The sequence below is a fragment of the Rhinolophus sinicus genome, chromosome 1 (genome assembly GCF_057876585.1).
Source record: "Rhinolophus sinicus isolate RSI-liver-muscle chromosome 1, RSI-T2T, whole genome shotgun sequence".
NCBI classification, from domain to species: domain Eukaryota; kingdom Metazoa; phylum Chordata; class Mammalia; order Chiroptera; family Rhinolophidae; genus Rhinolophus; species Rhinolophus sinicus.
The window spans coordinates 212,679,252-212,705,575 of record NC_142501.1 but is presented as its reverse complement, the minus strand read 5'-3'; the positions used below and the strand labels follow the sequence as shown (position 1 = coordinate 212,705,575).

Sequence of the window (26,324 nt, the reverse complement as noted above, 5' to 3'; positions counted from 1 at the left end):
TGGGCCTTTCCCCTCCCTCTGTGCTCCCCACTCCACAGAGGGCTCTTTGATCTAATTCTTATCACATCCCACTTGTGACTTCTCCGTTTCCCTTGCATTCGGCCTCTGGGGCCAGGTCCAACTTTCTGAGCAGATGCAAACACAGAGTCCAGAGCAGTCCTTTGCAAATGCAGGTGAACCCAACCTTCCGCCTATCCCCTTCCAGAAATGCAGAGTCCTGGGCCCGACCCCAGACTGGAAGAATCAGAACCTGGGTGTCTGCATTTAACAAAGCCCTTCCCAACCCCCATGGAGAGAAGGGGGGGCACCCAGGGATCCCACATTCACATCCCCAGTCCAGAGTTAACCCTGCCCGAGGATGCCTACCTGTGGGGTACGCACCCATCTGGCCGGGAGGGGTCCCAGAGGCCTGCTGAGACGAGCCAGGGGGCAGAGCGGCACCTGTAACAGAGCAGGTCTGTGTGCTTACGACGACAGGCAGCTCGCAGCTACACAGGCACCAACCCCCCAGACGTTTCTGGAACAAAAGAGGTGTGTCCACATCCCCGCAAGCCACCGTGCACTCACGACCTCCCATTCCTCCAGTGTCACAAAAGCCCAGCGAGGATGGAAGGTGTATGAGTTTTCTCTTGTGCTGTAACACACTACCCCAAGCTTAGTGGCTTCTGAAAACAACACAGTATATTATTTTGCTGTTCTGGAGTTTGAAAAGGGTCTCACTGGCTAAAATCAAGGTGTCGGCAGGGCTGGTTCCTTCTAGAGGCTCCAGGAAAGACTCGATTCCCTTGCCTTTCCATCTTCCAGCAGCACTTGCATTCCTTGGCTGATGGCCCTACCACCGTTTTCAAAGCTGGGAGCCCAGTATCTTTGATTTCCCCTGACTCTGATCCCAGGGTGATCTCCCCGTGTCAAGATCCGTAACTTACTCCCATCTGCAAAGTCTTTGCCACAGGAGGTAATGTATGTGTGCACGGGTTCTGGGGATTATGACGTGAATATCTTTGGAGGCCATGATTCTGCAGACCACAGAGGGGAGGTGACAGCCCAGAAGGAACTCGGGGTCTGGAGAAGACAGAGCTGCGTCCTGATCTGGCTGCACTAGTCACTTCCTGGGGACAACACTGTTTTGTGAGGCTGGTGGGGAGCAGCTCACAGCCTGGCAAGGATTAGTGACATACCTCCAAGTTCAGGGTCAGAGGACGGGTTCTTGAACACTGAGAGGCCTCTCAGTGCTCGGCTTTCACCCCTCTCCCCCGCAGCCTCCATCCTGGAGGCCAGCTCCCAGTTTGCATCTAAACCAGGGCGCCTCGTCTCTGCCCTGCTCAGTTTGCTCATCTGTAAAATGGGATGATCAATCAGGGCCTTGGGGCCAAGGGGAGTCTGACTGGGAAATGCCTATGGTTCCGGCAGAGGGTATGAACTTAAGGGCAGTGGGTCTCCGTCATCCCCAGACGTCCTGCTCAGAGGCATGAGCACAGTGCTACCACATCGGCCTTGGACCTGGCAACACAATGGTGCTCATGTCTGCTCTCCTCCCAGCAGCGTCTGCCGACCACCTATGTATACCAGCCCCACGCCGGGTCGTTGCCTGAGTGGTCAGAGCCCATACCCGCACCTCGCTTTCTCTGTGTCCCCAGGCCCGCCCTAGAGCCAGGCATTCAGCAAGGACTCAGAAATGCCTGTCCAATCCCAAAAAGCATATGGCGCCCAGATCTTGGCTCTAAGCACCATCCTCCAATTCAGAAGCCCGGGCTCCTTGGAGAAATGGCCAAGTCTGGGGACTGGGATAAGTGCCAGATGAGCATCTTGTGGTCCCAGAAAGCCCGACGTGCTCACAGAATGATGGGGCCATGTCAAAAGACCAAAGCTGGGCCAGTTTGAACACAAAATAATTAATGATGTCAACTAATGCAGTCCAGAGAGGAAACTGCAGACGGATGAGCCCACAGTAAAGTCAATAAATGACTAATGGGGGAGGGGACGGGACTGCTCTTCTTTACAGTAGAAAGCCTGGTGATAAATGTAGAGGAACAAAGCGCAAGAAAGTCACTTAGCAACCATCATAATTATTGTTTCTGTCAAAAACCAGGCATAGATGATAAACTCCTGCTTTGTGAGCTGGAAAAGGAACAAGAGGTTCACATCGTCTCAAAGCATCTTCCCACAGGTTCCGTACCGACGACAAAGGGAAGAACTACCGGCTTGGGGGGGGGGGGGGGCTGTCACACACCCCTTAACCAAGCGACCAAAATGAACGTCATCAGTATGGAGACAAATTGCTATCGCGGCCTCCAGCTGTGCTGCGCTGACAGGAACACGGCCCTTCTGGGTGTTTTGTGCCCCAAACACCTGACTGTAAAGCTGAAGAGCCGGTGGCTGTGCCTGCAGTGAGGGGCGTTCCACAGACGACCTGGCCTGTAGTCTTCAAAATAGCAACCCCCAGGTTGCCACAGAGACGTGGCAACGGAATGCAAGGCATGGCCCAGGGCTCTCCCTGCTGTGAGGGACGCTACTGGGACAGATGACAAGATCTGAATGAGGTCGTCGATTATCATTTCGACCAGGAACATGATGTTGGGACCCCATGTCCTTAGGAAATATACACGCCGAAATATCTGGGGACCAAGGGGCATCGTGTTGGCAATTTACTCTGAAACAGTTCAGAAAAAGAATACATATCAGTAAGAAAGGGAAAGTGAAGTGTAGTAAAATGTTCACATCTGAGGAATCTGGGTAAATGGAATTATGCGTATGATTTCTTGTAAGTTTCGCTGTCAGTGGAAAGAAAGCCCTCAGGTGAAGGAGCCTGGGTGGGGCCGTCACTGAGCGGCTTTACGCCCCACAGCGGACAACCTCCTGAGGAAGAACACGGTCACTGACTCCCTCCGCGGGGCTCACAGATGCATCCCGAGGCTGGTGTGTGTCGTGTGTGGTGTGTGGTGTGGAGGAAACACCTGGCAACAAGGGCAGCATGCTTCCTGTTTGGCCTCAGCGCCAGACCTCACCCGTCCTCTGCTCCAAGACTCACGGCCCCTGCCTGGCTGGGCTGTCCGCGGGAGGCAGGTCAGGCCCACACACGGGAGGCAGGACCCAGCTCCTTCTTCCTTACCCCGCTTGCTCCTCAGGGAGTTGGACCCCAGGCTATGGGTGGGCTCCCAGGCCCAGGCCCCCAACAGCTCCCCCATTCCTAGCCAGGCAGGTGTCGGACAGGACCTGATTCCTTGGTGGGTCAGCACCTAGGAGGGTCACCCTGGCCCTTCCCATCTCTGCCCACACCTGGAAGGACCACGGTAACAGCGGTATAAAAGTACCTCCAATTGCCAGGTTTCCACGGTGTCCGTCTCTGGCCAGGCACCGTGTGTTAGGTTTTGTTTCCACTCTCCCAAAGCATCGGTCATTTACTGATCATTACTGTGCATTGAGCACCTACCATGTGCAACCCTAGAGCCCCAACAGGCAGTAGGCCAGCATGACAATGGGGGTGCCTGGGGCACACCTCAGTTGTGTCCCCTCTCCTTCCCTCTTCTCTTCTATGTAGCCTCCTGGGGGAATGAGGGGCGCCCCGTCCTGAGTAATCGGTTTATGTCTTGAGGACACACAGGGCTGTGGGAACGCAAAGGTCTGTAAAAGAGCCGTAAGTGGAGGTGTCTGGGCAGCTGTTCTAGGACTTCCAAGCCCCTCCCCTTTCTCCATGCCTGTCTTCTCATCACTGACACGGCCCTGGAAAACACGAGTTGGCTAGCCAATGACTCACTGGGAGGGGATTATCTCTCACTCGACACCCCGACACCCCGACACCCCGGCAGTGCAGACACCGCTCTGGCCATGTGGACCACCGCACTCACCGCCTCTGCCAGAAGCCTCGGCCTCCTGCGGTCCTGCTCCCTCCCAGCCGACCGAGGACCTCACGGCCACTCTCTGGACCTCGTCGCCGCCACTGCCACCAGAGGGCCCTGGAGGCACCATCCTCATCGTCGCTGGGTCCTCCATGACCAGCAGTGGCCTCAGCGCCGAGGGCTGAGCATGCCGGGCTGGCCTCTGTAGAGAGAGGAGAGGGTGGTGGTCAGCAGTGAAGACAGGCCCCCAGGACCCGCGTGGATGCTCCCGCCAGAGTTGGGGTCAAGAGGCGAGAACCCCTCCACGGTACTTGGTGGACACCTCACATCCTTCATCGCTCTGCTCGCCGGTCACTTCCTCTCGGACCAGCATGAGTCTCCCTGGAACAAGCCGTCGGAGCCACGTGCCAACATGTGCATGGTGATCGGGCTCACGCCTGCCTAGCCTGGCAGGGTAGACATCCTGGAGGGAGGGTGGGGTTAACCACAGAGCCCTGCCGTGGAATCACTGCTCAGAAGTGACTGTGAACGATGCGTGAGCTGCAAGGACCGTGTGGGACAGGAGCAGAGACGGCCTCGTCACACGCCGTGGCACCGTGCGCTGGGGATAAGCCCAGCCACGTCCCGCCAGCGAGGGCTGAAGCGAGGAACCTGGAGACATCTATTTAGTTCCATGTCACACCGGCCTCAGCAGACCTGGGGTTCCAGCCTGGCTTCTGCTGCTCCTTATAACAACCTCAGGGCCTGAACTGGCTCCATGGCCTCATTTCTCCCACTGGGAGAGGCCTGGGCTCTGGCAGGGTCCCTGGAACGCCGTCCTGTCTGTCAGGAAGTAGGCCAGGTCCCAGGAAGGAAGGAAGCCGGTGGCTGAGGGCAGGGAAGAGGAAGTGGCCGAGGCAGGAGGGCGCCTTCTCCTCACCCCAGGGGTGCCCTCGGGTCCTCAAGAGCAGGCAGCCATGCCTCTGTCCCCCCAGGGTCAGAGATGAGAGGGCTGTCACGGGGAGATGGGGGGCAGCCTGGGCCAGGGCTAAGGAGCGCAGGGCAGACCCCCAGCTGCTATGGCCCCAGGACCAGGGTCAGACACAGGCCCCACCGCCTGCGTGTCAGGACCAGGGCACATGCAGCTCCAAGCCGGCCGCCCTCCCACCTGCTCTTGCTGCTGAGCCCACGAGGCGTCTCATCGTAGCCCACGTAGGTGTCTCATCCCTTGACCCACTCGCTCCTGTTTGTGGGAGTCCCTCGTCCTGACCTGTGTCCCCACCCAGGTCCTTGCCCCCCTGAGGTGGATGGAGCAGGTGCTCTCACAGCTGGGCATCTGGCACAATGGTAGCACATCTGGGGCGCGTGACTTTCCACCCCGCCACCCCAGGGCAGGACCGGCCCATCAGCTTGTGCCCTGGGGCCGTCATGGACCAGCACGTAGCCAGCGCTCAGGGACCGGGGCCTGAGGAAAGGACAGGCTCCCTGGGCTCAGGGAACCCCCACCCCTGCTCCGTGAGGGACCTGCCCAGCAGGAAGGACTGCCAGGGACAATTGTAAGCGTGGGGTTCCTAGTCACAGTCCAGGGATGAGGAAGTGGGTACAGCCTCCACGGAGAGTTCCCTGCTTTCTGGTTCCTAAAATGGCCTCGCGGGCTCCGGGTCCCACTGCAGGAGGGGCTGTCCTGACCACAGCCCTGCGGGGGTCCGGTGCTCCCAGAGGCAGCCGGGTCACCATAAGGCACCCTTCAGAGACTCTTCTACCTCTGGCCTTTATCCTCTTTGCGCAGCTCATGGTGGGGACAAACCCGGGCAGGGCCTCTACAGCCCCAACCTCCGGGGAGGGGAGTCTGGCACCAGAACACGCGGCCTGGGGTCAGTGGGCAGGGTGACCGCTCTACGCCTCAGTTTACTTACAGGAGACTGAGAATGAAAACACCCACCTCACAAGGAGCTCGATGGATACATGGACGGTGCTACTGGGTTACAGTTGGCATTTGATAAATGTAGGATCGACGGGAGGAGAAGATGGTACCAATTCAGCCCTAAACGGGTTGGGGGTGGTTCTAGCCGAAACTTTCACAGGGCTAATGCCGAACAAATGCTTGGAGGGCCCATGCAGACCTCGTCTGCTTCACCAAGAAGCACCACTTGAGGGTTGTCTGGTCATCCCCTGTACTGGGGTGAATACTGTCCCCCCAAATTCATGTCCACCCTGAACCTCAGAAAGTGACCTCCCAGGAAATAGGGTCTTAGCAGGGGAAGGCAAGGGCACACTGGGTTAGCCAGGCCCTGGACCCAGTGACCCGTATCCTTATAGGAAGGGGAGGGCACACAAACACTGGAAGGGGCCACGTGACACAGGACAGACTGGAGTGACTCGGCCACAAGCCCAGGACCGCCTGGGGCCACCAGGAGAAGGAAGAGGCAGTAAGGCGCCTCCCGGAGCTGTGGACGGAGGTGGCCCTGCTGACACTTTGATTCCAGGCTTCTGGCCTGCGGACTGTGAGTAAATCTCGATGTTGGTTGTTGTAAGCCCCCAGCATGTGGGGCTTGGCCACGGCTGCCCCAGGACACTGGTCTATGCCACAACCCAGTGCTTTGATTTCCGTCTGCTGTGAAGCAGGGCTAACCTCACCCACATCAGGGTGTTCTTGGGAGAACTGAATGACTTCCGTCATAGCAAATGCTGGCACTATACCTAGTACAGGAAGCGTCATCATTATCAACAGCAGTGTGACAATCACATAATGACGGCTACCACCTAGGTGCTAACTAAGCATCCTCATTTAATGCTCATGACAGCCTGTAGGAGGGAGTGTCCTGGGGCCCCTTTTCCAGATGGGCAATCTAAGGCTCCTGAGATTTAAAAGGCTGCATGTAAAATCAGCTGGGTCTGCGTCCAGCCCTCAAGCACCCACCCTTAACATGGAGAGCACCCACCCTTAACATGGACGGACCTGTGGCCCCTGCACTGCCTCCAGCCAGGGGTTCAGTTGCAGCTCCCCAGATCCAGCGCTGGGGGGCCAGCCCCCGCTGGCCAGCCTACATGCAGGCAGCCCCCAGCCCCAGCACGGGCCGGCACCACTAACGCCCGACATTGCTCTGCCAGCCATCATTTCTACGAACCTCACCAACTGCAAAAGGTTGGAACCCCCCATCGACAGGACCAGGGGTCTGGGTCCCCAGGAAGGGTCACTGGAAGCCGGTACAGGGTCTCAGGGTTGTCCACAGGCCACGTGCCCAGGACAGGACCTGGTGTTAGGGGGCCTGGGTCCACTCCTCCCCTAGAACTTGCTGCTTGGTACCTCTGATCAAAGCACTCATCCCATTTGCTGCTGGAAAAGGGGCCCGAGGTGGTGACCTCAGAGTGGCAAGATCACAGCTACAGTGCCACCCTGGGCTGGGCACTTGTGGGGTCTGCCCCATGTGGCACCAACCTGGTGCGAGGTCCCACCTGAGATGCCCTAGACCTGAATCCCTTATTGCTGGCTAGGTTCTGTGTCCCTTCCACACACGCAGGACGCACTCACTCAGCGCCCACGTAGAGGGGAGATGAGGCGAGATTGTGGACGCCCCGGTGCTTCATCAATGCGACACCATTACTGGCACCATCGCCACCAATCCCCACTAGCAGCGTTCCTGGTGTTCTGGCCAGATCCACCAATCAGTGCCCACAGCCTTCCAGACTCGCCAGGCTTCAGTTCTGCTCCCCCCCAGTGCCAAAATGTCAGAAAAGTCTTCAAGGAAGTAAACAGGGGAAGACTGTTCTTAGATCCAACTGTGGTAAGACCCTGCTGTAAGCAATGCCTGTTCTGCCAGCCTACGTCCTCCCACCCCCATCCCAGAGCCCCCAGAATGCCCAGCACCCCCAGTGACCTGCCTGTCCCAGCACCCTCATACCTCCGTGGATCCTCAGAGGCAGCTCCCAGGCCGGCGTCCACAGGACAGCAGACACCAGGTAGCTGATCCCGGCTCCTCCCCGGCTGGCCCCGCGGCTGTCTCAGCCAGCCAGGACAGGCAGCAGCCGTCCTCAGCCAGGCAGACTGCTCTGCAGTGGCCACCGCCCCCTGCTTCCTGCCCCACTTCCTCCCTGCGCCTGGGGCCAGTGAGGAGAGGCAGGCCCAGTACAGCAGGAGGGTTGATCATTAGCTCCTTCCTGGACCAGCTCCAGGCCCTGTGCCGCCTGCCCACCACCCAGCCCCCAGGCTCTGGGTGGAGACCGGGGACACCCCGGCTCTCGCCTCGGCCCCAGGATTGGGGATTGGGGAAGTCAACCAGCTGCCAGCCAGCCCTCCCTCCCAACCTCAGCCCTTCTCCGTTCCTCTTCCACTTGCGCGTGCACACACACACACACACACACACACACCACAGACATACACAGATGTACACATGCGCTCATGCACACACACGGGCACAGCACCGTCCTGCTGGGGACAGATAAGGGTGGCCCCACTAGCTCTTCTTTTCTCCGTGCCTTCCTTCCAGCTGGCTCCAGGTGCCACCTGGGTTTGAGAGCAGGCGATCCCGGCTCTGCCTCGGGCTCCCGTTGGCTCAGACAAGAAGCAGGAACTGATCTGGGCCCACATCCTCACCTTTCCGGCCCCACTCAGGCCCTTGCTGAGGGAAGGGCTCTGGTTGCTGTCCCAGCCCAGCCCTAGGAATGCGGAGTGGGAGGGCAACAACCTTCACGTGTGGCCTGGCTTAACACAGGGAAGAACCTCAGAGTTAAGTGGTAATGTGCTCGGTTTACAGACAGGAAAACTGAGGCTCAGTGAGGTCATGTGACCTGTCCCAGGCTAGTGACAACTGGAGGACAAGCTGGAACCAGGTCTGACAGACCTTGAAGCCCCAGGCCTGCGTTCCCTGGGTTTCTAACTGCATTGTGGACACCTAGCGGGATGGCTTCTTATCACGGGGAGGGGCTGCCATGTGCACTGTAGGATTTTAGGGGCATCCCTGACACCTACCAACCACATGCTGACCCCAGCTGTGACAACCAAACACATCTCCAGACATTTGTCCCCTGGGGGCAACATCACCTGGGCTGGCCGCCACGCTAGGCTGAGCTACTTCTGGGTGACACCACTCCCGCCCATGGCCTGCCCCTTCCTCACCTCACCCCTACACCCCACTTCTACCCTCTCTCTTCCACCCTCTCACGACCAACTCCAGGCATTATGTACAGTCACCCCCCCAAAGTCCCCCTGCCCCCCCTCAGGCCTCAGGGAGGCCTAAACAAGGTCCAGGCACCCTGTCCTGGAGCCCCTCACCACCTCCCTTCCTCAGACACCGCCCGCTCCATCTCTCCACTCCCTCCTTCGTCTGCTCCAGTTTACCTTTCCTGGTCCCGGCCCAGCAGGCTGCTCTGTGCAGCTCGCCCCTCCCCCTTTGCAGCCCTTGCACAGCAGGTAGGATCTTCCTGCACCTTCCTCGTACATGGGGCTGCCCTGCCGGAGCCGGTCTCCTGGGCCACACGCTGTCCTCACACAGAGGCAGGAGCCCAAGCCCCTCTGCAGCAGCCCTGGGACCTGTGGCTGCCCACAGATGGGCCGACATTGTCCCCTCAGGTCCTCTCCCCCACTGTGCCCCATGGCCTTTCAATGTCCCTTCTTGGGCTTCTCCACAGGGTAAAACCCCAGGCTCCATTGTCTGCAGTGCAGGCTGCCACAGGGCGGGAGCCGGGCCTGCCAATGGCACCCGTGTCCCCGACACTGCCTCAAAGGCCAGTCTGCTGTGCTGGTCACACGACCTCAGTGCTTCGGTCTGCTCAGAAGGCCCAGGTGGGGTTGGTATCCTGTGGTCTTGCTCTGGGCCATCAGAAGGGTTCAACTAGATGTGGGAATTCTCTGACAGGCCGGCACGCAGAGCGCGCAGCACAACCAAGCCTCAGTTCATGTGACAAATGCCAGTGTCCAGGCCTCTTCTATGGCCTTTGCCCTCTCTCCCCGCCCCCCCCCCCCCAAGGCCAGGGGACAGAGCTCTCCAGGCAAGTGGAGAAAGAGGAATGTATCTGGAATGTCGGTCCCCTAGCCCTGCTGCCCACCCCACAGCCCCGGGCTGGCATGTCCCACTGCCCACTGAGGTCCTCGGGGGCTGCAGGGAGAAGCTGGACGAGGGCAAGATGTCCACCCCTCAAGGCCAGGCCTTGGATACACACCCCGTCTGTGTGGTGGGGCCCCCATTCTCCAGCCTGCTCCCTAGAACCCCACATTGTGCAGACATGAAATGCCTGGCTTCTGCTCCCTTTGTTTTGCTGGAAACTGTGTTGAAAGAGGCCCTAAACATTCTCCACATCCATAAAAGGGTCTGGACACGTTTCCTCTCCTGGCCATTGTCCCCACTGAGCCCGAGACCCATATCCTGTTTGTCTCTGCAGCTGTGCTCTTGGCCCAACGCCAGAGGGGGTTTTCCAAGAGCCTCCCCAACTGTGCCCAGTGCTCCTCGACTCTGCACAGAACACCCAACCTCGTAGAGCACCCCAACCTCACAGAGCACACCCCAACTCTGCACAGAACACCACCACTCCAGATATACCCAACTCCACACAGTGCACCCCAAGTTCACAGAGCACCTCAACTCCACACAGCACTCCCCAACTCTGCACCCAACTCCACAGAGCGCACTACAATCCACAGAGCACCCACTCTGCACGGCTTACCCCACTGGCTTCCAGGTCAGGGGCTTTCCCCAGGGTTCCCTCCTGGAGTCAGTGGCATGAGGCAGCCCCGCAGCCCTGCTGGAGACAAGCTGCCCTAAACCCAGCCCAGCCGGCCTTTGAGCCCCTTTGGGACAGCCTGTCCCTCCCTGGCCTCAGGCTCCCCTTTGGAACGAGGGAGCTGGGCCTGGAGGTCCCATGGAGCCTCCTGAGCTCAACATCCCTGAGTCCTGACATGGAGGGCTGCCTGGCCTTCACTGGGCAGCCCTTCCAGGCATGAGACTTGCTAAGGCGTCCCACAGCCACTTGCAGGTGACAGCACACAATGGAAGCCAAGGACAGGCCCCCACACCCGCCTCCCAGGGCTAATCTACAGCAGGTCAGAACCCAGGACCTCCGGAATGCTGGCCCCAGGACGGGGTACGTGACTAACGCCCACCCCCCCTGGGCCAGGCTTCTGGTTCTCCCCAGCATCCCCCAGCAGTAGCAAGTCCTGCCTGAGTCACAGGTGTCATTCCAGGGCAGGGGGCTGCAAATGCTTTGCGTAAAGGGCCAGAGGGTATGTAGGTTGGCTTTGGGGGCCATGAGATGGGTCTCTGCCACAACCCTGCCATTGCAGCATGAAAGCAGACACAGGCCAGAGTGAGTGAGTGGGCTGGCTGTGAGCCAATAAAACCTATTTACAAGACGGGCTGGATCGGGCCCTGCGTGTGGCAGGGGAATTAGTGGGGAAGCTTCTCAGATCACCCTCCGGTGCAGGAAGGAGTCAGCACAAAGGCAGAACCGTCACATGGGGCTGGGATGTGTAAGGTTCAAGATAAGGAGACGCCAGCTAAGCAGTCAGTGGAGGGGCCGAGGGGGCACGGGGGCATGAGGGACGGGCACTGTGACCAGGCAGCTGCAGCCCACCTTGTGACTGGAGCTGGCTCAGGCCATAATATGTACGTGACACTGTGTCCCACCTCCCGCCTCCCACTGCTCATGGCTGTAGCTGCGAACACGGGTGGTTCCGTGAGAGAGAATTTTCGTGAACCCACACTTAGAATGCAGGACACATAAAGACGGGTGACTGGATAGCCGGGCTGCAGAGCAGGTCCCTCAGGCCTACAAATGGGGAAGCTGAGGCTCACCCAGGTCACATGGTTCTTTCACATTGAAGGTGACTCAGAGTTCGGCCCCAGCCCAGGTCCTGCCTGGTGACCATTCCCACACCTGACCCGGCTCCAGGCCAAGCAGCACCCCACCATCTTTCCTGGTCTCTGGTGCAACATCTGTGAGGTGCAGATGGGAGCTGGCTTGAAGCAGTTTCCCAGAAGTGGACAAATGGCCAAAGATACCACCATGAACCTTCCAAGACAGCAAATTCCTGACCCAAGTCCAAGGAAGTGGAGGCAGGAATCTGCCTGGAGATGCCTTTCCCAGTCGGTTCCTCCGCACCCAACTGTGAGCACCAGTGCATCTTGGGGACAGAGACAGAAGCCACAGCCTGCAACCTGGCACCGGCTGCCACTGGACACATGGAAAGGGCTAGCATAGAGCCTGTGCCAGCAAGGGTTCCGCATGTTTGTTATTCCGGCCTTCGCGGCTGAAACGGGCCCGATCACAGGTGAGCAGGACGCTGGCTGGCCCCGTGATTACAGGGAGTGCTCTTTGAAAAACAGGGACATGGGGACCGCGCAGGCTTTCCAGATGACTGATGGCCGCCCCAGGATGGGTTGCAGGCCTGTCGGAAGTGGTCAGCAGTTCCGTGCCTGGGCCGGCACCAAAGACGCCCACCCCAGCCTGGCCGCGGCCTCAATCTGGCAGGGGAAGTGCTGACTCTGCAGCCGGGGGAGCTGGCCAGGTGCCTGGGTGTGTTTGTACCACGGACGCCTCCACAGTCTGCCGCCAGGTGTTTCCACAGACGGAGATATCAGGAGAAGGCACTGCCTCCTGGACACCCCAGATAGTGGCACATGGACACTGGGTGGGAGTTGGTCAGAAAGGTATAAAGGCTGTTTTCACGACCCATACAGGTCACAAGGCCCAGGTGGTATGTCCTCCTTCTCACATCCGTAGGACAAGCTGGAGGTCGTAGGGGACCGGGACGGGGGTGCATAGAGCAGACAGAGTAGACACTCCCAGAGTTGGGGGACATGGTGTGTGCCATTTTCCCTGGGAGCCTGAGAAGTCACCCTCGCTTACAGATGAGCCCCACAGACCCCTTGACCCTATCGGCCCTCACTCCCCAGAGCCCAACATTTCTGACTTGGGGTGCGGGGCCCCACTGGAATTCTAGACATTTTCTGGAGCCCAGTCACCAGGGGGTGGATTTTGAACTTGGCTTATGCAAACATTAACCCAGGCCCTACTCCCCAGAGGCTCCCGGGGGAGTGAAAGTCCTCCCAGCCAGGACCCATCTCCCTGGAAACCAGGCCCAGGTCACTGCAGTTGGGTGGGGGCAGCAGGTCTCAGGGGGAATTTCCATGGGACTCCCCAGTGTGCCCCTAGGTGATGCCGGGACTGGGTGATGCTACCAACCCTTGGACTGCTGTCAGCAGGTCCACGGGGTACAGCTGCACCCTTCTGCTCTGTCCCGAACTAACTTCAGAGCCTGTACTCCTGTCTTCTCAGCCTCGACTCACCCATACGCCCTGAAACTGCCCTGCCCAGGTCCCCTGTCCTCATCTCACTGACTTCTGGCGGTCACTCCTGCCCGGCTGGCCACATCCTCCTTCCTCTCACCCACCTGCCACACCTCTCCAAGGGGTGTGCGCAGCTCGGGGACTTCTAAAGCCATCAGTCCACATTGACCATCCAGGGTGTCATCTTAGACCTGAGGGCCGAGCCAGCACCTCCAGGCATTCCCCTTGGTGGGACACCCCCATCCCCGTTGCCCACCCACCGCTCTCTGCTTTTCCCCAAACCTCAGGAACCAGCACCTCCACCGCTGGGCTCCTGGTTCTTCACTTCCCCCACCAGTTTACATCCAAGGCCCTCCCCCACACCCCCCACTCCAATCGGGGACCTTGGGCTCCTGACCACACTGTGCCCCCCATTCCCCAGCAGTTGGATATCACTCTCCTGGTCACTTTCTCCAGTCTCTGACCTTGGCTCCTGTCTACTCCCCCAGGTCTCCCTCAGGCATTACCTCTTTCCAAGGCCTTCGCTGACTGGACGAGCCAGCCTCCCCCAGCCCCCGAGGGCCCTGTGCTGTAACTGGGTTTTCTGTCCAGGCTGTCACTTGGTTAACTCGAGAGGTCCCCACAGCTATGAGTTCCTCAAGGACGCTGATGGGGCGCTTTGCAAGTGTTTGTTGAATGACTAGCAAACAGAGATGTTGGCAACGGGGGAAGGGGCCCCCTGAGCCCTGTGGGACCCTGAACAAAAGCCGTGTGGACAGGGTCTACCTCTCCCAGACATGCAAAAGGGGCAAAGTCGCACGAGACATTGACCCTTTTCCTTCTGCCCATTTTCCAGTGGTGCCCTCTCTTCCTGGCTCTCCGGGGAGGCGGCTGTGGGGAGGGAATCAAGCAGGCCTCAACCTGGGCGTGGGCTCCAGGGACCTCTCCCGGCGTCATTTGGTGAGAGCTGCTGGGAGTGTGAACAGGGCCTGGCAGGGCCTGGCCATGGCACTCTGCCCCTCTGACCGGAAGGCTGGAGACACGGGCTGGAGTCACAGACTTGTCGCTGGGCCCCGAGGGGTAGCCCCTTGTCAGGCCGCCATCCACACCTGTGCCCTTCCCACACCAGCGTCCAGGGATGAGGTCTCACAGGCCATGTTGTGGGGGGCGTGGCCAGAGCACCCACTGCGGGATGGGCACGCCCTCCACCTCCCTGTCCCTGGCAAAGCTCTCCTGTGTTCACAAAGGGCGGCTCTCTGGTCCAGGCATCTGACATGCCCATTCCTGCCCCCCACCCCACCATGCTGAGCCCGCACAGTACAAGCTCAGATGTGACATGGAGACAAAGAACGGAGATTCTGGAGCTCTTGTGGGTCTCTGCCAGGCCCAGCACCCCTCACCCCCAGGGTGGAGGAGGGGGTCCCACAGGGAGAGCCGTTATTATCATTATTATTCAGAGGGGGCAGGATGGGAACTGTCGGCATCGCCCAGCCCCAAACTTGCAGCCCAGCTGTGTGCCTGGCCCTGGGCTGGACACTGGGGACATAGATGAATCAGATGGCGCTGTCTCCAGAGCTCTCAGCCTTGTGGTCACAACAGCCAAGGAAATGGATGGAGGATTACTCGTCAGGTATTTCGTAGAATGTACTTCAATGGGGATTTGTCTGGTGTTTTTCTCAATCCTTTTACTTTCAATTTTTAAGGCAGAAATCTGCTGCCGGTTTCGTTTCAAAGCAAAGCTGGACCTTGGCTCCTCTGCCAGCAGCTATTTTAGTTAAACTGCACCTGAGACGTTGACCCCTTTGCCATGTCAGAGGAGAAGACCAACAACTCTACAGAAAAAACAGTGAGCAGACACTTCCTATCTGTCTGTTGCCTAAGAATACATGAAATGATGCTAATCAGATGTGCAGGATGAGCCCCGAGACCCTCTGGCACCCCCCAGCTCAGCAACACCCAGCATTTGTCAGCACACCCTTGGTGGCAGCAGATAGCAGGGTGCAGCGGCCAGTTGGAGGGCGAGTTACCAATCACACCAGTAAAACCACACTGATGCTCACCCTTTGACCCACAGCCCCACCTCTGGGAATTCACTCTGCAGGCACCTGCCCGCTTGTGAGATGGCAGGGCAACAGGTGTGGACACTCTATAATAGCAACAGCCCGGAAAGAACCCGGGTGTTCAGCAGCTCGCACCCCAGCCCTGCACCGCGCAGCGGGCACAGGTTCTCTGTGCTGCTAAGGAAGCTCTCCCAGACGCGTGAAGGAGAAAGCAAGCTGCCAGGGGACAGGTATGTTATGCTATGCTACCTGCCGTGGTCCAAAGAGCCTTAGAATCCACTTATGTGCTAGCATCTGTGGAAAGAAACTGGGGAAGGGTAAATAAATGAATGTGGGGGTGGTGAGTAGGGGTGGCAGCAGCGGGATTTTAGCGTGGGGGATTTGTGTGATTCTGGGATGGTGGATACATGACACTGCTCTTGTCAAAAGACACTACAACTTTGCAGCACGAAGCGTGAACCTTAGTGTACGCAAACAAGAAAAGTGTGAGGAAGACGGGAAATCCCAGGATGGATGCAGAGTGTGGCAAACAGTGAAGGGCATGAAAAATGTATAAAACAGCCTCACTGGCGGGTCGGGGAGAGGTGCCACCTGAGCAGCTTGACGATGGGTGGAGTCTGAGTCTAAAGACAAGGGAACAGCTCGTATGTACTGGGCTCTCGCTGACGACACTGTTCCCCACGGGGGCCTGGGTTACAGGCTCTCGTGCTTCTACATCTGGCTTGAACAGCTGGAATGTGCACAGTTACATAAATGGATGGTGGGTGGACAGTAGAAGCCAGCTATGTCACTGTCGGAGTGGGAGTTGGAGACAATCAGCGGGAGGAGGCTGGAAAGAGCCATGTGGAGATGGGTCGGAGTTGGAGACGTCAGTGTGAATTCACAGTTCACTTAGAATAGACACTCATGTTACACACAGAGATACTTATTGTAATAGATGTGGATATGCACATACATACTATGTGCATAAATACGTACACTCATACACTCACAGACGTTGTATACACATGGGTTAGCATGCTCGTTCTCATGGATACGTGTGTATATGAGCTAGTAAAGCTATCCTTGTAGGTATGTGCTGACACATGGCTTAGTGTGCTCACAGATGTGTCTATATTCACAGGTTAGTATACATTATACTTGTAGATACAGGAGTAGGCATACACATTTATGTCTCCATGCTCTGTCAGCTGACAGGTCCTAAGAGAAAAGACACCAGATAGCAGCAAAAACACCCAGAGCACAGAGAGATCTTGGTTTCTAAGACTATTCTCCAACAACAGAAGTCAGGACTCTTGGAGAAATGACTAATTCTAGGACTGGGCCAGGAAACACAGAAGGTGAGCCCAGCTCATAGTGCCAGAAAAGTAAGGAATGAATGAATGAATGAATGAGTCAATGAATCAATGAATCAATGAATCAATGAATGAAATCCCAGTGATGGAGCATGTCAAAGGGACACAGGAGCCAACTGAGAGACCTCCCAAGGCCCAAAGCTGGAACAATGGAGAAACACAATGAATAACATAGTACTGGCGTATAAACCATAGTGTAAAGCAAACATCCACGAGTCCATGCTGATATGAATAAATGAGTCAATAAATCAATGGGGCGGGGAGGCAAATCTCCGTGCAGAATTCCCAATAATTTACGTAGACAGTCCGCCCCCAAGGAGGGGAGCCGCCCCCTACTCCTCAGGTGTGGGCTGTGCTCGGTGACTCCTCCCTAAGAGAACGGTGAGCAAGGGGGAGGCGAGACCTGGCCCGTGGACAGTCCTGGCCAACACGGCGACCTCGGCCAGGGGATCCAGGTCCACGTCACAGTGATAGGTCATGTGGACAGCACGTGCCCTTGACCTGCTGGGGTCAGAAGGGCGCGTCACCTCTGTGGTCTTCCTCCCAGGAACCTAACCCCAGTCTAATCAGGTGAAAAATCAGACAAATCCTAAGTGAGGGGCGTTTTACAAAATACTTGACCAGGATTCCTCAAAACCGTCAAGGTCCTGAAAAACAAGGAGGGACCTACGGAGGCACGATGACTAAATGTCATGTGACGTCCTGGATGAGCTCCCAGGACAGGAAAAGGACATCAGGAAAAAACAAAGGAAATATGAATAAAGTACGGACTTTACTTAATACTAATGGATCAATATTGGTTCATTAGTTGTGGCAAATGTCCCACAGGAATGCAGGGTGTTCCAAACACGGGAGGCTGTGTGTGTGTCTGTGGCGGGGCGGGGAGGCATGAAACCTCTGTGCTAGCTTCCCCATTGTTTTACAAATCTAAAACGGTTCTAAAAAAAAAAATCAAGTCTATCTTTAAAAGTCCCAGTAAGAGGGAACACACTTCATGTGTGTGGAGAGAGAACAATTAAGGCCTGAACAGACAACACACCCTGTGGAATGGGGCTGCCTAGGGCCATGTCCCAGGGCCACTTGCTGTGTGGCCTTGGGCCAGTGCCGAGTGTGTCTGTGCCAAACGTCCCTCAGACGTAAATAAAGGGGCAGAGCCTGGCTCTCCTTACTGTTCTGAAGCATTGGGGAAACTGAGGCAGGCCTTTGGACAAGCACCCCAGTGCCAGCCGCTCCCTGCCAGTGATGTGGGGCAGGTCGTGCCACCCGGAACCTCAGTTCGCTTCTCTAAATGAGGATAAGGAGAGGCCCCTCCACGGTACCTGAGAATCCCGTAAACCAAACTCTGCCTGGGGCTGCGTGGGAAGAAGATTCCCATAATCCTGTGGGACAGGGAGGAAGGGTCACCAGGCTCACTGTTCATGTGGACAAACTGCGGTTCGGAGACACGCAGCCTCGCCGGGGGCCATGAGCTGCCCACTCACTCCGGGTCAGCCTGTGCGAGTCCTCGGGAGGGTCCCAGGACAGTGGCGGCAGAGCTTCTCCTTCACCCCCTCCAGGTCAGAGCCCCACCCCTCTCTCCACTGCCTCTTCCCTGTTCAAAACCTACTCTCAGGCCCACCCCCAAGGGAAGGGGGCGTTCTCAGGGCTGCAGGGACTCTGGCACCTGGGGGAAGTTGAGGAGCAGACCCCTCCCCACAGAGGGCAGGACCTGGCCCTGGCCTGCAGCCCAGGGGCCCCTGCTCCTGTCCAGTGTCACTGGTCTGTATCTGCTGACCATGTGTGGACACTGTGCTGGCCTCCAGCATGACACTCTCATCTTGCAGATGGGGAAACTGAGGTTCAATGGGGTGAAGTCACTTGCTCAGACTCTCAGCCAGTACCAGAATCCCCAGGGCCACTGTCTTCTGGGCCCTCACAAGGTCCCCCGACCCTTGGGGAGGTGCCTTCCCACCTTACAATTGCCCCCTTGACAACGTCCAGCTCCACCTGCCAGGCTGTTGGTCCCTTTCTCAGAAGTGGGGACAGGAGACTGGCCCTTTCTCGGCCACTTGAACTCCAGCCTGGAGTGGCACTGCCTCGCTGCTCCCTGCCCAGGCCGGTTTTGGGGTACACCCTCCATGCGCACACCCCCTGGCCCCACATGTCTTGACAGGTGACCCTGAGTGTGGGAGACCGCAGCATGGGGTGGCTCCTGCCAGGGCAGACCCAGCCCAGTGGTATAGAACTTACCCTGTCAGAGGACAGTCGCTGCCAAGGAAGGGAGGGAGGGCGGCTCCCCGGGCCCCTGAGGACAGTCTCCACGGAGCAGCCAGGCCAGGGAAGTGAACATTTTCAGCCAGGCTCCAATCAGGTGGCCTGAGCTGTCAGCCCGAGGCATTGGCTGCGGCCATGGCCGGCCCGCCCCGCCAGGAAGGGGCCCAGTCCCCGGAATGACCTTCCTCCTTCTTCTCCCTTATCAGCCATCGGCCATCGGAAGTGTCAGCAATGTCAGCAATCCCGGTCAGCATTCCGGAGCCAGCATTCCTGAGCGAGGTGGGGAGGAGCTGAGGCAGGCAGGCAGACGGCTCCCAGGACCTGCCTGGTGTGCTGGGGCTGTGGGGATGCCTGGGGACTGGTGCCACCTGCCTGCTCTTGGGCCTCACAGAGGAAGGGGCGGGGCCCCGGGACGGCTGCTAGGGCTGCCCCATAGCTGGGCTGAGGAGAGCTGGCCACTCTTGCTTGGGCCTTGAGGGCAGCGGCTGGGGAGTTCACCAAATGTTTATTGAGCACCTACTGTGTGCTGGGCCCACTGTGAGGCCTGCAGTGGGTCAGTGAAAGTGGGCAGCCTCTCTGTGTGGTGTCCAGAGGGACTGGCTCCCAAACCTTCTCTAGGTGAGTCTCCTGGGGCGTCCTCAGAGTTACAGATTCTGGACTCCAGGTCCACCGCCTCAGGCTCCCCCTGGGCAGGGCCCAGAAATCTGGACTTTTAACAAGTTCCCAAGTGGTCTTTGTCATCAGGCAAGTCTGAGCACCCCTGTCCCACATGGCGCTCCTGCCATTGAATATTCAATCAGGTGGGCAGAGTCCTCTGGGGCCTGTGACAGACACTGCCTCCCTTGCCCCTCTGAAGACCCCTGAATCACCAGGGGTGGGGCCACCGCCGCCACCATTGGCTGTGTGACTACAGGCAAGTTCCTTAACCTCTCTGTGCCTCCCTTCCCTCGTCTTTGAAATCTAAGAACAGTAGATACTTGGCCTACCTCATCAGTGTTAGTGATAAGTAAGGGAGTTTGTAAATGCTGAGGGCTCAAAACAGTGTTCTCCACCCCCCAGCCCTAAGTGCCACGTGCTCACAGTCGTATATACCAGATGTGTGTGTATTATGAGGCACCCTAGTGATTCTCTCAGCCATCTGAGGTGATTTGTACTCTTACAGGGGAAGAGCTGGCTCAGCCAGGAGGCAGGAAGAGCTGGGCAGGAGCTGCCCATTCCGTTCTCCTTACCAATGTGGGTGGATGGATGGATGGATGGATGAATGTGGTACAGGGTGTCTGACACTGTTCTTTGCTCTGAATTATGAGAGCCTGGAATAGGTCTCTGCACCGCCCCGCTGGCTGGCATCTGATAGCCGCTGGCTGTCACAGCTCCTGACACACTCCCTGCAATCCAGAGCCCTGAGCTTTCTTCCCACAAACCCTCTCGTGTTTGCCCTGTGTGTGGCCCAGTATGTGGCGATGTGTGGCGCTGTCCTAAGACCTCAGGCTGTGAGTGTCACCAGCAGCCCTCAGGCCAGTGGCGTGGAGCTGAGACTCCTGAATTCATTTTCAACAATTGAAAGGGTAGAGATTGCACAGTTAAAACCAGACATCTGGCTATTCTGGAAAATCCAGGAAGCCTGGCCAGGTGGGCAGCATTCCACCAAACCACATGGCGGGATCTAAGGGTCTGCTGCTACTTTGTGGGGGACGAGCTCTCCAACACTCACGAGTACACCAGGCGCTCCACTGGCCCACTAGTGGGTGCCCTGTAGGGGTTGAGCTGTGACCCCGCTTCTCTGGGCCTGGTGGGGGTCCAGCAACCAAGCCCTGGCACCCTGGAATTCCTGGAGACCCCCGAGCTCTTAGAGCTGTAGGACCCCACTAGTGTCCAGGGGACTGTGCTTGTCACTAAGCCAGGGGGGCCAGGCCTGGGGACTTGGAGGTGGTTAGGTCCTGGGCCATCCTCCTCCAGAGGCCCTTGCCCGGGTTGGGGGCCTTCATGGGCCCAGTAACGTGGACAGAATTTACCCTGGAAGTCCCCAGGCTGGGGTCCCACCGTGGGATTTACCACCATTGACGTGTCTGATTCTGGAAGCTCATTTGTGCTGGAGATTCGGTCCTCTGCCCTCCGCTCGCCTGGCGGGTCCTCTCATGGAGCCGAGCTATGTCAGGAGCCCTGCATTTTTGATCCCAGCTTCATTGCAGACAATACACCTTGCTGTGGTCCTCAGTGTCCCCATCTGCAAAGCGGAAGGGGCTGGGCCGGGAGCTCTCTGAGGATCAGAGTTACGGAGAAGGCACCTGCTCAGCGGCCAGGCTCCTCTCCACTCCCCACGCTCACTCGTCCTGGCTGAGGGGTGCAGGAGGCCTGTGAGCCGGCGTGGGCATGTGGTGACGGAACGCCTCTCCTTTCTCTTTCTGTGAGAATTCTCGCCACCGTATGGCAGTCTCACATCTGCCTCCTTCAGGGACTCAGCATTCAGACAGGAAGTGCAAGGGCTTCCTTGATGTAAACGATGACATGTGTCAATCGTCTTGACTTGGGGACTGCCATTCTGGAGCCCAAAATTCATTTATGAACAAACAAATCGCCTAAACCTAAACTTCTTGTCTTATCCTTTTACCGGATTAGAAATCTTGCTTAAAAAGACTCACGCCAAGTGCACCTTCCTTTCACCCCCTGTGACCTAAAGGCCTGGCCAGGCCACCCCATTAGCCCAAGAGTGAGCCAACCTGACTGGGGGTGTTTTCAGGGCACATTTCCTACAACGTGGAGGAGCTGGGGCGAGTGATGAAAGGGGAAGTTGGCCCTATGGGGTAGGAAGTACCACTCAGAGTAGAACGACCTACGAGAAGCTAGAAGATTCTAGAAAAGGAACGTGTATTGCTAGGCCCAGATCCCCAGGGCCAGGGCAGTGAAGCTCTGCATTAAATGGACACTTGGTCTGTTTCCTTCTGAGACAAGCCAGCTCTGGGGCTGTGTCCAGAGAAGACATAAACAGGCAAAGGAAAGGCTGTAACCTACCTGGCTGGGCGGAGACAGGTGTGAACCCATCAGCAGATTTCTGCACAAAAGCCCCAAGGCAACAAGGACTTGAACTTGTGTTTGAAGGGCTGTCCTCACCACTCGTTGTGAGGCAGCCGGGACTTTCCGCAGGGCTGGCATCCACCCAGCCCAGGGGGCAATAGGCACGAGCTGGGCAAGTGCTGTCGCTGGTGGCAGAATAAATAGTGACTTCATGAAAATATTCTCAATACTTCTCCAAGGACAGGGGAAGGAATTTCAAAACACCATGGGTGGAAGGAGAATTGACTCTGGGTGGTGAACACACAATGGGATTTATAGATGATGTAATACAGAATTGTACACCTGAAATCTATGTAATTTTACTAACAATTGTCACCCCAATAAATTAAAAAAAACAAAAGCAAAAAACCACCATGGGAGTTTGCAGGCCATTTGTGCTTTTAAAAGTGCTCTTTAGAGGGAGAAAGAGTGGAGAGAAGACTACACCACCTTCGCTGTGGTCACCAGAGTGACGTGGTCAGATGATTACGTGTTCACTGTGCTCTGTCTGTGTTTTCCGTGTGTATCACATTTATAATCAGGAGACGATTAGTTTTGTAATCAGAAAGAAGGCGCTCTGTATGATAGTAAGAGCCATCTTTTGGGAGCAAGTTTATAAATGAGTGTTTCTGAGCAAGCATATGAGCCCAGAGATGGGCACAGCAGGCCGCAGACCCTCGAAATTTAGACTCCAGGGGCCTCTGCCTGGTGCCAGACCCCCAGCTCCCGTTTTCCATTCGTTAGGATGTCACCTGCTCATGGTGTCTGCCCCAAGCCCCATTGGGAACAATTGTGGATGAGCCCTGGGAGCTCGAGAGGGGGGCATTTCTTTCTCTGAGTGGCTTTGAGCAAGTCCCTCCCCCTCTGGGCCTCAGTTTCCCGTCTTTAGACAGAGGCGTCTGTCAGGCCATCTCCCTGCAGTTCCTGTGTTCCCACCCTCAGTCCAAACCTGGAGAAGCAGCTACCGCCCACCACTGCCCTCTAGTGGAAAAGAAGAAGATTGACCGCACAGCGACCGCAGCGGTCACTCTGGGACCTGCGCTGGGCTAAGACCCTGGGGGCGAGCTCAGTGGGAGGGCCCAGTGCCGGGAGAACGCATTCCTGTGATCGCCCCCTTGATAGATGAGAGGGACGTGGCTTTCCCAGGAAGTGCTGAGCTGGGTTCTCCTGGCTCGCCCCACTTGCTGCTCTCTGATTCTTAATTCTACAATAGTAGCGCCGACAGAGAAAACCAGCCGAAGAAAAAGTCTTATAAGAGTTTATTTAACCCAAACCTATGCTAATTCCCAGGAAGCAGAATCTCAACGGATTGAGAAAGTGCTCCGGAGAGCGGCAGTTTTGCAGCTTATTTTATACATTGGAATCAAAGGAGGAGACGTGAGGAGGGTTGTGTGGGATCCACTGGTGGTGCGGGGGTGGGAGGAAGCGAAGGGGGAATCTCTGGGATTGGAGCAAAGTAAAATGGAGAGACACGTGCGTCTTCCACACTGGTGGGTCCGGGACAGTAAACTTTCACGGAACTGGAGATGCATGTGGGCAACACGGTAACATGTGGGCTGTGCTCTGGTGTCTTCAAGGAATCTGGGAAAGGAGATGACTCTGACATTTCAAAGGTGTGTTGCCTCAGATGCACAAAGACAACAGACGGTTTCAAAGGGAAAGACTGACCTTTGTCAGGAGGCTACAGGCCCAGGACGTGACTACCGCCCAGGACCCGCTTTTAGTCAGGAATTTTTACGTTCAGGCCACCCGGTGTGGTTCCTGCGGTCTCTGGGTTTGTAGGGCCCGCCCGCTATGTGGGCCTCCCCTGAGCTTGTCGGGTGTAGTATGTGGCCCCTTTTCAGCCACAATATTAGTAATTAAAGAGGTCCCTCGTCCGGGAGACCAGGGTGGTCATTGCCGCCAGGTCCTCAGAACAACGCTGGAATGAGAGGTGAGCAGGGAGAAGCGCTGGGTAAATTTCGCAGGTGAGGTTCATGACAATCTTCCGGAAAAGCCATCCCTTTCTCACAGCCCCGCAGAGCAGCCTCAGGGAGCACAGCTTTTGTAGGGGACCTTTCCCTGCCCTCAAGACGTAAGTGTGTACACACGCAAAGTCGGGGCATGAAGGGTTGAGAGATGACAAGCTATCTTGCCTGATCGGCTTGGGGGTCTGGTGGTGACGTGGGACCAGAGGCTGGTCTGCTGCATGAGACTCAGGACAAGAGCTGGTCTCACTGTCAGGGACCCTGCCTCTGAGTCCCCTGCTGGGCATGTGCCTAAGTTGTCATCGACAAGTGGGGACATGGGAAATTGGGGTCACATGGCTAGGAGAGTCTGGTGCATTCTGGCCTGCACGGGCCATGTGTGACCTTGTTCCTCTGGCCTCAGTTTGTCCTCTCCAGCTGTGAGCCTCTAGATGTGAACTTTCCTCCCAGGCCCTTATAGGGGGGATGATACTGGGTTGAGTTGTGCCCCCCCAAAAAATATGCTCAAGTCCTAACCCCTGGGACCTGTGAATGTGACCTCATTTGGAAATAAGGCCTTCATGCATAGATGTAATTAGCTAAGATGAGGTCACACTGGGTTAGGGTGGGCCGTGACCCAAGGACCTGTGATCTTTGAAGGAGGGGAGATTGACACACAGAGAAGGCTGTGTGAAGGCAGAGTAGGGAGTGGAGTGATGCTGCCACAAGCCAAGGACACCAAGGATGGCCAGGAGCCCCAGAAGCTAGAGAGAGAGGAGGGAACCTCCCCTTGAGCTATCAGCTAAGCATGCCCGCCAGTGCCTTGGTTTTAGGTGTCACGCCTCCAGGGCAGTGAGAGAACAAATTTCTGTTGTTTACGTCCCCCAGTTTGTGGTACTTTGTTATGCAGCCCCAAGAAGCTAGTCCAGCTCACATTCCAGTTACCCCTGGGGGGCCCAGACCAGCTCTTCTCTCTTGTTTCCAGCACACGGTACATGGTAGGTGCTCAGCAAATGCATCGCCTCACCTCTGAACTTGCTCTTCTCCCTCACTCTCTATTTCTCTCACGTCATCCTGACTCTCTTTGTTTCTGCTCGCACAGGCACAGAATTAAATTATAATAATGACTTTTTGTTCACCAGCCAATAATCTGAGGTTTGCATCATGTGAGCTGTTTCCAGAATCAGGCCCGTATAGCCTACTTCATTCCATCACTTGTAACAAACCCTCTGTCATGATTTTCTGTGATGGCCAAATGTTGCCAAGTCCGCAAACCACTCAGTTAACTGCCAGCTGAAATTATGCAATAGACTGGGCTGCTATGGAGAATCAATTACATAAAACCCACACCAGTGCATGTCCGCTTTCCATCGTGCCTGCAGAATTCAGGTGAACCATAGGTGCGTGGTGATGAGGTTGGGCCTGAATTGGCTGAGTAATCCTGGTTTGTGGACCTGCGTTTGGGAGAGCAAGATGTGAGTCACATGTTATTTTTACTCCTGGTTTCACATGGCATGGTTTAAATTATTGAGTGGTTGGAAAGATCCCACAATGAAATCATATTTCATCTGTTTCTCCATTTGGCTGTGAAGTAAATCAATTCACGGGCTGTATTTGGAGGTGAAGAAAGGACAGAGGAAACTGCAGTTTGTTGAGAGAATGCCCGGAGGTGCCCTGGGTGATCCGGGTCCCCTGGAAGCTGTCAGCTTCTGCTGGACACCATGTGCCCACAACCAGCAGGATTTCTGCACAGCTGGGTATTCAGGCCGATGCCTTTTCTAGACCAGGCCCCAGGTGAGACCAGATATACTGTGGGCTCCATGGCAGAAGTAATTTATGGGAGGTCTCAGCGGACCCAGGGCGAGCTCAGGAATGTTGGGAAGGGGCTCAGGGGGTCTGACCTCTTTCATTTGGCTTGCTGATTGGGGGGCATCAACGGGAACCATGGAGGGGAGCTCGCTGACCCTGCAGCTCAGTGGCCACACCCTTCTGTGCGGGAGACCCTGGGATACCCAGAGACCCCGGGATGTCCTGAAGACCCCAGGACAAGCTGAGCCTAGCCCTACCTGGGAGGCCTGATGTCTGGTTTGGGAGCCAGACAGGACTAAGGAGTGATGTGGCAGTGACAGTCAAGGCCTCAGGGAGCAGAGGTGCCCCTGGTTTAGCTGGGGGGGGGGGGTCACAGGGGCTTCTCCAAGGAGAGAGTCTGCAGCAAAGTCTAGAGTGTGAGACCGAGATCTCCAGGTGAGGGAGGGCATTTCCAACAGTGCAGGGACAGAGGGCCTGGTGTGTTTTGGATCTGGTGGGTCCCTCTGTGCTGTGCTGTGCTCCTCATCCTGGGCGCAGGCCTCTCACCGCATTGCCGAGCCTCCCCACTGCCCTGTGCTGGTGAACACAGATCAGGAAGGGCGCTGTGTCACAGGCTCTCTGTTCCTAAGGGCTGAGGGTGCATCCCAGCTCCTCCACTCAGCAATAGTTTGCATTTTGGTAAAGGCCTCAGTTTCCCCACCTGTAAAATGGGATGATGATGATGATGATGATGATGATGAAGGTGGAGGTTCTCTGGCACAACAGCCCTTGTCAT

At 56.8% G+C, this 26,324-nt stretch overlaps 1 protein-coding gene across 4 annotated transcripts in view; it reads right to left on the bottom strand.

The window, feature by feature from the left end:
* Positions 1-19,046, bottom strand: part of SH3TC1 (SH3 domain and tetratricopeptide repeats 1) — a 44,905-nt gene extending 25,859 nt beyond the window's left edge. The window contains exons 1-3 of one of the 4 annotated variants that reach the window (XM_019711525.3): positions 18,720-19,046; positions 3,846-4,038; positions 367-441 (exon numbers count right to left, since the gene is read on the bottom strand). In XM_019711525.3, coding sequence (XP_019567084.3) covers positions 367-441; positions 3,846-3,990 — 220 coding nt within the window. In that variant the 5' untranslated portion in view covers positions 3,991-4,038; positions 18,720-19,046. Of the gene's footprint in view, positions 1-366; positions 442-3,845; positions 4,039-4,158; positions 6,712-7,717; positions 8,078-10,475; positions 10,568-18,719 lie in introns of those variants that run through there. The other 3 variants (XM_074320779.2, XM_019711520.3, XM_019711521.3) reach the window with 3 other exon arrangements.
* Positions 19,047-26,324: the final 7,278 nt, after the last annotated feature.